Raw genomic sequence first — 11019 nt, 5'->3', positions numbered from 1 at the left:
AAGAAATAAATCAAAAATAGCATTTAATGAGAAAGACAAAACAGTTCACGTTTGTAAATTACGACGTGAAACTAATTTTCCTAGGTAATTCGTCTGTTTTCTTAAAGCAGATCCGACGGTCCTTTTTTTTTTTTCCTTTTCGACCGAATTAATCTAGCAGTGCATGCAAGCTGCGGGACCGGTCCCGTGAATTCAGCTAGGGGACCACAGTATTTCCCATAGGAAAACTACAAAAAGAATTCCAAATTGGTTAATTTAGCTCTCATATGACTATTCAAATTACGTCCAAAGGGATATTTATTCAAGCTTTATGCTAAATGGTTCTTTTTTTTTTTTATGTTGAATTATGCTAAATGGTTCTTTTAGGAGTATTAATGCAAAATTCTCAAAAATGAAGACGCATAATTTTTGGACCAAAAAAAGACAGATAATTTTATAAATAATTATTAGATTTAAAATAGGCTGTTCATTGCAGAACATTTCTTAATTTAACAACTAATTAGCAGATGGGCACACATCACGTCCAATGTCCATGGAAAATGAAAAATAAAAAGAATGAGGGTTAATACCACAAAAAACCTCAAATTAGTACACTTATAACAAATTTATCCCAAACTATTTTTTTAACCACAAAAAATCTCAAATTGGTACACTTGTGACAAATTTACCTCGAACTGGTACATTTATGATAAATTTATCCCTCATTAGTTTTCGATAAATTTAACTATCAAATTCTTGAGTTAGATGACACGTGACGCTTAACAGATATATCATTTTGGGATTTTTTTTTTTCCCTTTGTTTGTCACAAGTTTATCAATTTGGGGATTTTCGTGATATTAATTCAATTTAATGTGAGGTAAATTTGTCACAAGTGTACCGATTTAGGGTATTTCGTGATTAAAAGAATTAATTTATGGTGAATTTGTCACAGATATACCGGTTTATGATTTTTTGTGGTCAAAAATAGTTTGGTGTAAATTTGTCATATGTGTATCAGTTTGAGATTTTTTATGGTCAAAAAAATAATTTGGAATAAATTTATTATAGATGTACAAATTTAAGGTTTTTCGTGATAATAACCAAAGAAGAAAAAGTATCAAGAAGAAGAAGAAAACTACGGCGGCGGCGTCGGTGAACAATTGGAACACGCAAGGAAAACGGTGGACGTAACGCATTGCACCCTTTTCTTGAATAAGGACCCCATCGTCGATCAAGACAGGACAACCGTACAAGTAGGAACGGTGACTGGAACACAAACCTTGATAAATCCGAAGGAGTCCCAATCGAGAGAGAGAGAGAGAGAGAGAGAAAGACAGATGGAGACGTTGTTGGAGGAGGAGGAGGAGTACAGCTGGAGAGAAGTGAAGCTGCCCAGCCTGGTCCCGGTGGTGGGGGAGGCGGAGCCTCCCGAGTTGGAGAGAGAGACGGGGGAGAGGAGGAGGGGCAGGGAGGTGCTGGTCGCCGTGGATCACGGGCCGAACAGCAAGCACGCCTTCGACTGGGCCCTCATCCACTTCTGCCGCCTCGCCGACACCCTCCACCTCGTCCACGCCGTCTCCAGTGAGTCCCCCGCCGTCTCCGCCCATACAGAAACGCTAGATTACGAAAACTGAATTACTATAAAAAAAAAATCAATTTACAGAGTATTGTTGATTCACCTATTTATAAATCACTCACAGTAGTAAATCGATTATTAGACCAGTCTCACCTGTTAAATGGAGTCCTCAAACTCGTATGAGATGAGTTGTCTACTTGTGAGTGTAGCTTCTCTACCCTTTTATGGGAAAATGATTTTGGATATGCATGAGATTTGTAGGTTGCCTACTGCCTTGTCTGCTGAATTTCCTCTGATTCTTCAGCAATCTCGAGGAAGAGGTTGTCCTGTGGGTTCTGAGCAACAGAAGATGCTTGATTTAGCTATTTCTCTGGATGTTCATATTGAGATATGGAGAACAAAAGATGATACAAGGTCGAGATGCATTGCTTGTAAATCTATTAGCGCTAAAATTCTTAGCTGCCACAGCAAACTTGGTGAAAATTGAGATTCACATTGGTAGATGAAATTGTTTTCCTGATTCGGCAGCATAATAATGGGTTTGTAGGAAGATTTAGTCGTCTGCTGTTATTGGTTTTGTTCAATAAATTTATGAGCAATCATAGAAAGTATTATGACTGATTCATAACATAAATGCCCATCACAAGAACTTATGGTGGCAGGGTCATTAGAAAGAGTGCTGTTCGGAAATGTTACATGTTGCTGCACAGTTTGTTAAGTTATATATTTTGAGGAGGAAAATATGAAATGGGTGACAACTGCTCATCTTTACTTGGGATTGTTCTGGTTCCTAAGGTCATTCTTGATTTGGATAAGATGAACTCAGGTAGAATTTACTGGCTGAGGAAACAAATAGCAGTCGTTGATCTTCTAGTGGAAATGAACTGAGAACTTGATGGTTGTATTCTTCTTTGTCTTGTTCATTCTCAATGATCATATTTGGCACCGAGTTAATAGTAGGATTTACTCTTTTTTTTTTTTTTTTTGGTAAGGAATAGGATTTACTCTTTTAGTTCAAGTAACTTCAAAAAAAGCAAGGTAAATAACAACTTAACTGGTCAATAGGCGGTTTGTAATTCATATCAATTCGTGTAAGGGCTATAATGCTTGAAATTTTATTAGACATATCCGATGACTGGATACCACATGTAAGTTCATGTGAGTATAAGGATTTAAGTGTATTGTATAGTGTTGTATCTTTGTCTTTGGACTTCAAGGTTCTTGTCTTGTAGCGTGACCTGTTGCATCCAATTATGCAAAACCTGAATCAAGATACTTGGTGTAGGTGTAAACAATGAGGTTATTCATGAACAGAGTCAGGTGCTGATGGAGAAGCTAGCCATTGAGGCTTTTCAGGTTGCCATGGTCAGTGACTTGTCATTCTCCTGTCCTCTCTTTTCCTTACTCCAAAATAAATTCTGTTCACATGGATCACATTTCAACATAATGAGATCATTGAAGGATTGTCTATTTTGTTAAGTTTAAGTTTAGCTTTAATAATAGTTATACGCTTTCATCATGGAATGTTGGAAATTGGACCACCCTCATTGTCTGACCTACAACAACCCTAGTTTGATTTATCTCCTAAAATGTGTAAAAATTGAGAAAAGTTCTTGCATAGCTCTAATCCATGCAGGACTGATTATTCTGCTGCATATTTTCTGTTGATCTTGCCTATATTTACGGGGAAAATGAATGCATAGACTTGTTCTTTTGGTTCTGTGGTTGAAAAACTAATCACAGTACAGTAATTGTGTTGAATCATGTGTGATCCACTCCAGTTCCATGCTTTCTTGGCCTATGACTGGCTGGCTTTGCGCAGTAGAATTAGTTAGGCGATAATTTCCTGCGGTCCTAGTGAGCTAACGATTAGAAAAGCTTGATCGATTTAGGCATTTTGGGTTTGGACTAGTATTTTTGATACATTCTACACAAAAATCACTTGAGAAAGGAGGTGCAAGGTTTCAATCTTTGAGAAACAGCAGATTTCTCCTGTTAAATTCAGCATAGGTATTCTCATCACATTCACCTAATTATTGACCAGTAGACAATAAAAGATTAAAAGTATAAGTATCTTGGTCTCCATAAAGATGAAGAAAAGACCACTGCAGTGGTGTTCTAACTATTGGTTTCTGTTATGAGCTAACAATAGACTTGTCTGTGTTATCAGCGCATAAATTATCAGTTCTTTGTTTCTCTGATGCAATTAATACAGGAATAATACGTCCTATGACCATGCTGCATTTAGAACCTAAACAATGACATTTACTTTATCCTGGCATTGCATTTTGATGTTTGACTAAAATCAATTGGTGAAGCAATCGCTTCTTTCTTGTGTAGAACTTCAATTATGACAATTATTCTACCACGCTATTGGATTTTGTCGGTCAAAAAGGAAATTATCTTGCTGATTATTTTCTTCTTTCTAATTTTTGCGCATGGGGTTCTTCGACTAGATGTCAGTCCGGGCATGAAACTCGACTGCTAATAAATTGAATTATTTTCCATCCAGTGTCAAATTTTGTGCCAGAAGGTGCATATGAAGTCGTGACGGGCCATATCTGATTGTCTTAATCAAGCAGTAAATATAACCTGTGCCAAAGTGGTCTTAAATTTTGCTTTATTCAGGTGAGGACCATCGCTAGGATTGTGGAAGGTGATCCGGGAAAGGTCATTTGCAGAGAGGCAAAAAGATTGAAACCTGCGGCTGTTGTAGTGGGGACGAGAGGAAGAAGCCTTATTCAAAGGTCAATCCTGGTACTCAAGAGTTCAATCCCATTTTCTCTTGCTATATCCTAAATTTACCTTTTCTGCAGTGTACTTCAAGGAAGTGTCAGTGAGTATTGCTTTCATAACTGCAAATGGGCACCTGTTATCATAGTTCCGGGCAAAGGTACTACTTCTTTCTTTTTGTCTAATACAAGCAGATCTTTCGGAGACTATTATTATTCCAGTGAAAAGTTCTTATGTGTGCGTGAAATTGAACCGGCAAGCTATTATCATATCGTTTGCAGAAGCTGGGGATGAGTCGTTGGTATAGTCAAACTCAAAAAGCTGTTGGTGCGTGGATGTTGTCAAACCGGAAAAAAAAATAGTGGATTTCTGGTATTAGAAAAAGAGTAATTTTGGTGATGTAGATTAGGTCTTTATCATTAGTGATCGCGTGAATTGTACAAGATACGGAAATCCAGAGCACCTTTGTTCATTTGCACTTGCTTTGTCGGGATTGAAAAGGCTGTGGTTTGAGAGCAGTAGATTTGATGCTTTCATTAATGTTTTTGTCTCTAGAACGAGGCTGATTTGGAGATTTCTGATAACCCCAAGACAACAGAGACATCGATTCAGAAGAAATCTCGGTGCTTTTGTTAGAAAGTTCAAATCATTTTTGCTTTGGTTCTGAAGATCATGTGAGCGCTTTTCCTTGAATGTGGTCCTTCAAAAGAAACAAAAGACTCTCAAATGGGCTTGACATGTTTATTCCAAAGTTCCTGTCTGTGTCTGAGTTGAGAAAGAATGTTTGTTTTCCTAGCTACTTTCTAGGATTCCCCCAGACAGAAGAAAAGACGCAAACCTGAGAGGCCCAAAAGAGAAAGAGAAAATTGCTCCCAACATAATCTTGAATGGGTGCTCTAAAATACATGCATATCATCTTGGAGAATCTGATTTCCTTGGATTTTGCTTTTATTCCTTGGAGCTGCACTATGTGAAATTGTAGAGAGAGAGAGAATCTGAGAATGTTGTAAGCAATGGGATTAGTCAGGGCTGAATTGGGTCATTGAAAGAGGAGAGGCAAAGCCAAATCTCTCACCATCCATTTGAGAGCCTAAAAGTATCAAAGATATCTTTGCCAGTGGATAAGGACATCTTCTGCATGTATGGCTTGAAAATGGAGAAAAAAATAAGGTTGTTCTTATCTCAAAGAATAGGAAAGTGCACTAAGATGGAGGCAATCTAACTGGTCCCAACATTTCTGTTTTTTTTTTTTTTTTGAAAGGTAAGAACTCCTCGTTGTGCCCGCAAAGCGCTCTTGTGTTAAGCGATACTAACTAGAAGGTCCTAGAAGCGAATATTCATTGGATGAGAACATACTTATTATCTATCAATCTACATGATTTCTACTTTCATTTTGAGAGACCAAAATTTTCGATAATGTATGAGGGACCCCTTACCTTCTCGCTCTGGTGGAATTGGCACAACCTGATATCACCGAGTGCGTTTATGTATTATTATATGTTGCTATATTCTGTCCTGAAATAGGCTTAAGCAATTTCTGGGTCGATAATCGGATCGTGGACCTTTGAGAGCCGGACTGGAAGTCGGTTTCTTACAATGTCAAGTGGTCGATATTATATTCCATTCCAAAACTTGCATCAAACAATGAATCCAGTTTTCATTTCATCTGGAAATCTACCATCTTTTTCTCGCAATGCCTTTCTCGTTTGATCCGAAAATAACTTTACCAGGTCTTTGCAGTATAGAGAACTAGGATTTTGGCTATAACAACTACTGTTCAGTATTTATGCTCTCTCAAGTATCAGATGAGGATTTCCTGTGTTTATTCTGGGTGAGAAGATACATAAATGACAATTAATTTTAAGTCGTATGAAATTGATTAAGCTAGACAGCCAACACATCAGTAATGTGATATGTTTTCTCCTGACAAGTAGAGGCACTCTCTCTTTTATTTTTGCTTTCACTTCATTGTGTAACCATCAGAGTCCCCATCAGTCAGCTCCATTTGCTCAGAAGGGAAGCAGATAAGGTCCACCAACTTAACTCATGTCCTCTTCCCTTAAACTAGAATGCTTGCAATTTGCCTGTCAATTTTGGCCCAGCAAACTGAGCAACTTGTTTCCTGTAGGCATCCAAACATATTACACTAAGTTATTGAGATGGTGTTGGTCAAAGTCAAAATTAAAGCATCTTCTCATATACTATTTATTTTCCTTGCAATATACTTTTTTTTCCCCATATCAACGGATATGCTAACTTTTTTTTGGTTCCGACAATCCCACATACCATTGCTTTTTTCATGTGTATCGAATAATGCTTCTCTTGTAGAGTAGCCCTTACGACAGTAGCCTCCAAAAGTGAACCCTCAATTGAAAATGTCATGATCTGAACATGAAATTTGACGTATTTAAATCAAGTGCTTAATCACACAATTCATTTGTTTTGTATTATCACTGTAACTTTTCGATTCATTATCTTTATTTTCAATTTCTTGATTGTGGCTGTGGGTACTGGTCTCAATAATGCTAGGCCTCACAGTACAATGGCCCAGGGGCTAATATGATAAACTTATAAAAGAGACATCTAGCCATTGCAGGGTTCAGAAAAAGCTGTAACATGCATAAGATTGGGACAAGACAGGGCAATTCCTGATTTCCTTTTCCAATTTCATCCAATTGGAGCCCCCACCAGTGTTTTCCCCACCTTTTCTTTTCATGATTTTCTTTTCTCTTTGCCTCCAAAAGCACCAGTTCCTTTGCTTGGTCCCCCTGTTCCATCACCATCCAACTTTTTCAAGAATCTTTAATGAAAGTTCCTCTCTTTTAATGCGCCTTACAGAGAGCAAAGGGCATATGTCAAGGTCACGGCAAAAACACCAGGGAGATGGGGCTTAAATGGGGTATTCATGATTCTTATTCATACTTTGAGCAATATAGTATGATCACAAATACAATATACAGGCTATATACTTGAGAAACAGAGAAAAGAATTTTGGGTCAGAGCATCTTTGGAATGAATTTCTTCTTAGTTTTATGAATGGTGTCATCAGGCTCATCACATCTCCATCATCAGATTACTGGGTCTCAACTGGACCTGCAAAAGTTTGACATTAGCCAATTAGATACCCACCAACTCATTAAGTAGCTTAATAATGGCACAAAACTTCATGACATTTCTATAGAGAGAGGATCTGCAGATACACTTTCTCTTCGTTTCAAATCAAGAATCATCCAAATCTTTCCAAAGCAGGATAATTAAGATATGTGGGTCTCTCTGTCATCCTTATCATTGGTAGTTAGACTTGCTTTTCTTTCACTATCTAAATGCACCGATAAAGCCCTCAATCAGACAAAAGTAGGGTGGTCAGATTAGGACATTTCACCACCAATTACCTGTAAAGTGCTCGGGCAAAATTAGCACTTCTTCCTTGATATGTTTTTCATACTAAATGTTTTGTACATCGAAGTTCCAAGCAGAGGAGGGCTGAAGTGGCTGCACAATAATGAGCAAGACTAAAAATCAGAAGGCATGGAAAGAAATTTCACAAGATACGAGCAACAGGAAAAAAGGGTTGGCTGGAATTACCACGAAGGAAGACTGGTCGAAGAACGTATCAGCCATCGGCACGGGAGCACCAATCGTTGTTTGGACATTCGCATTGGGAATAACCTCAGACTCCATCACCGGACATGAAAGCACCTGATGTGCTGGATTAAACTGAAGATAGGCAGCGGCATTAATCATCTCTGTTGGCATATCAATTGCCGGGAAGCTGGCTGTGCAGTTGGGAAGCATCTGTTGCCATCGAAGTCAAAATACAGAGCAACATCAGAAAATTGGCAATTTTGACCTTTCTTGATCTGTCTGTGTTAGCATTAACATAATGCTCTTTCTTTCGTTCTTTTTTTTTTCCAATGACCAAACTTGCGAGCATGTATTTGATTAAATGTTCCTTCAGTGACTGAAAGAATTACCTCTTTTGCAAATAAGGTGTCCATGTTGAAGTCAACTCTTGGAGTCACAGTAGCTAGTTTCATGGACAAGAACTGTGAAAATGTCACAGCAAAAACAAACCCAGTTGAGCACACCCTTGAGAGATCAAAGCATTGTCAAGGTAACAAACAGAGAACAATCTTAGACCCATAATTGAAAAGCCATAAGTTTCTGTCTTTTTACCTCGACTTGCCGTTGAAGTGATTGAACATAGTTGATGATTTCGTCAAGCATTCCCGCCTTCCCGGTTATCTTATTGCACCCTGGTACTAAATCCTGAAGGTACTTCATCCTCTCACTGATCTTTTCTCTCCTCGCCTAATTTGCACAGACATGGACAGAACAAGTAATGAATAACAAGTACTCGCGCAAGAAATAGATTAATCAGAAACCTTCCATGCTTACACCATTCTACCGATCATCCGAACACACGAACGGAATTAAAGACCAGGCTATCGCGACTCACTCTCTCAGCTAAGCTGTGGCTATCCGTGGCTTGACCTCGGCGGGCTCGGACATGGATATAATCGGGCTTTTGGACCTCGGAAACTCTTGAATTCTCCTTCGAAGTGCTAGCAGAAGTTTCTCTGTTGTTGTTGTTACTGCTCTTGTCGTTAGTTTGTTCTGTTGTCTTTGACTCTCCCTCTTCTGTGGATCCTTTGAGTTTCTTGTCTTTGAGATCATCCTCAACCTACACCCAATCAAGACAGGCGTACAATTATATGAAGTACCTACGTTTTTAACTGTGCATCGAAAAAGCAAATGACTGAAATTACAAAAAAAATAAAAATAAAATCTTTCGCCCGACGAAGACCGACCTTTGTGTTCTTTACTTTGTCATATTTCCTCTTCCTTGAGCTCTCCTTCCTAACTTGGGAGCCAACCTTCTCCGACAAGGCCAGCTCTCCACAGCCGGCGTCCATCGCGGCCTGCGGCGGCGGAGGGCAGCTAGAAGTCCGAGAAATAGAGCCGTTCATCTCCGAACTGGTTCCATCCCCATACCCGCAAGCACCGAAACCCAGACCCGGAATCTCGTACCCTCCGGCCTCGGAACACCCGTTTAGGAAACCCGGGTCGGCCTTCAGATGGCGGTTCAGGTTCACGACCTCGCCGAGCGCCGAGTCGCTGCCGCCGCCGCTCATCATCATGAGCCCATCACCGTACCCGGCGGCAAACTCGCCCGCGCCGAAATGACCCTTGTGCACCAGCTGCAGCTGCGGCTGCGGCGGCTCCTCGTGGAGCCACTGGAAGCGAGCGCGCTGCCTCTCGAGCACCGTCATGTCCGCGCATTCGCCGGCGACGAATAGGTTCACCGGCGGGGGGTTCAGGTGGCGTAGCATCTCCGGTAGAAGAGCCAGATTCATCAGCAGATACCCAAGAAAGAGACTCTCTCCTCTCCCCTCCGGAAACAGAGTACAGCCGAGAGGTTGTTAGTTGCCGCTTTGGAAAAGAGCACTCGCTATCACAGTCTCGCGGAACACACCTAGCAACTAGCAAGCATTTGACGAGCGAGAGAGCGAGAGCGAGCGAGAGAGAGAGAGAGAGGTGGGGAGGAATAATGAGTTGGGGCGTGTGGGGGTATATATAAAAGTGAGTGAATGGATGAGGGAAGAGGAGGCTGAATCGGAGAAAATGACAGGGTAACGCCGGAATCTGCCAACAGTAAAAGAGAGAGAGAGAGAGAGAGAGAGAGAGAGAGGAGGAGGAGGAGGAGTGGGCTTTGATAGATAATGAATGGGGATTGTGGTGGGGTTTGGGGGAAGACGATCCAATAAGCAGGTGGAGAGGCGTGGGCGGTGGGCCTCCTCTGACATGACCACCATGTGGTCGTGTCCGGGCTGGGGCAGAACGGGGCGGGTAAGGCGGTGCGTGCACGGACGGACGGGGCCGTTTTCCTCCGACGAAAACAACGGCGTAGAGAAGAGAAGCAGGACCGATTCGCTTCATTCACGTCAACCCAGGGTCGTTACGCCGTGGGACACCAAGAGGGAGAAAACGCCGTTTTGCATGTCGTTGCGCATTTTCTAGCTTGGCATTTTGGGAAGATCCAAAAAAGGAGTTGAGAGCCTAGTGAAAGGACATTGTTGTCCTTCACTTTTTTGAATTTTTTTATGCTCCTTTTGTCTAGCTTGGCATGAGATTTGTTGGATATTTCACGAGCGTTCAAATAGTCAGTGGGTCCGCTTTCGTGCCCCTTGATTATGAAAAAAAATTGGGTGATAATGACATAGCAAGTCTCAAAACTTGCTCTGGTTCGGCCTTGATTAGTAAAATGATTTTTTGTTTTTTCACTCCCTTGCGATTATGTTCTAAAGTTTTTGTTTCGCTTTGGAACTTTAGTCTTTCCATTACTCACGGAAATTTCACGTTTTGGGACTAAAGTGCGTGACGGAAGCAAATTTTAGATATGTGCTGGTCCTAAAAAGTAATTAGATGCTATCACAATTGCTAATTACGTAACATCTCATTCAATTATCGTGAGGTGAATTCAATTCGGTTGACCCGAGTTCAAGCAAGTAGCTCCCCCCTCTAAGAGACTTTCATCCCGATAACAGTACAAGGGATAATAATCAAGACCAAATGGATCTTGAGTCAATAAGAAAGAGAACTCTAGAGGAGGTCACTCGCTAGACATTTAGTCCATTGCGGTGGCTGGAGTACGATATGGAGTTGGACCACGGCACCGATCCTCTGACGCTCCCAACGTCACCTATTTGGGATAATCCGAACCGTCCAT

General features: G+C 40.7%; 2 protein-coding genes across 3 annotated transcripts; one reads left to right on the top strand and one right to left on the bottom strand.

Annotated features, from left to right (window-relative positions):
• Nucleotides 1-1190: 1190 nt before the first annotated feature.
• LOC115737249 (universal stress protein PHOS32) lies at nucleotides 1191-4803 on the top strand. The gene is made up of 5 exons (XM_030669290.2): nucleotides 1191-1561; nucleotides 2842-2921; nucleotides 4185-4303; nucleotides 4373-4449; nucleotides 4571-4803. The coding sequence occupies exons 1-5, from the start codon at nucleotides 1318-1320 to the stop codon at nucleotides 4594-4596; spliced, it is 546 nt and encodes a 181-aa protein (XP_030525150.1). The 5' UTR covers nucleotides 1191-1317; the 3' UTR covers nucleotides 4597-4803.
• A 2370-nt stretch (nucleotides 4804-7173) lies between these two features.
• On the bottom strand, nucleotides 7174-9995 carry LOC115737240 (transcription factor bHLH63-like). 2 transcript variants are annotated; one of them, XR_004014996.2, is made up of 7 exons: nucleotides 9101-9995; nucleotides 8749-8973; nucleotides 8466-8600; nucleotides 8264-8335; nucleotides 7875-8084; nucleotides 7682-7781; nucleotides 7174-7382 (listed from the first exon to the last, which is right to left on the bottom strand). XR_004014996.2 is itself a non-coding variant. In XM_030669276.2 (6 exons), exons 1-6 carry the CDS (start codon nucleotides 9644-9646, stop codon nucleotides 7734-7736), a joined length of 1236 nt encoding a protein of 411 aa, XP_030525136.1. In that variant the 5' UTR covers nucleotides 9647-9995; the 3' UTR covers nucleotides 7174-7733. The 2 variants fall into 2 exon arrangements, 1 of the variants encoding a protein (XP_030525136.1); XM_030669276.2 differs by having other exon boundaries at nucleotides 7174-7781.
• Nucleotides 9996-11019: the final 1024 nt, after the last annotated feature.

Source organism: Rhodamnia argentea, chromosome 5, assembly GCF_020921035.1.
Source record: "Rhodamnia argentea isolate NSW1041297 chromosome 5, ASM2092103v1, whole genome shotgun sequence".
NCBI lineage: Eukaryota > Viridiplantae > Streptophyta > Magnoliopsida > Myrtales > Myrtaceae > Rhodamnia > Rhodamnia argentea.
The sequence above is the reverse complement of the archived record's forward strand: the minus strand, read 5'-3'. Positions and strand labels throughout refer to the sequence as shown.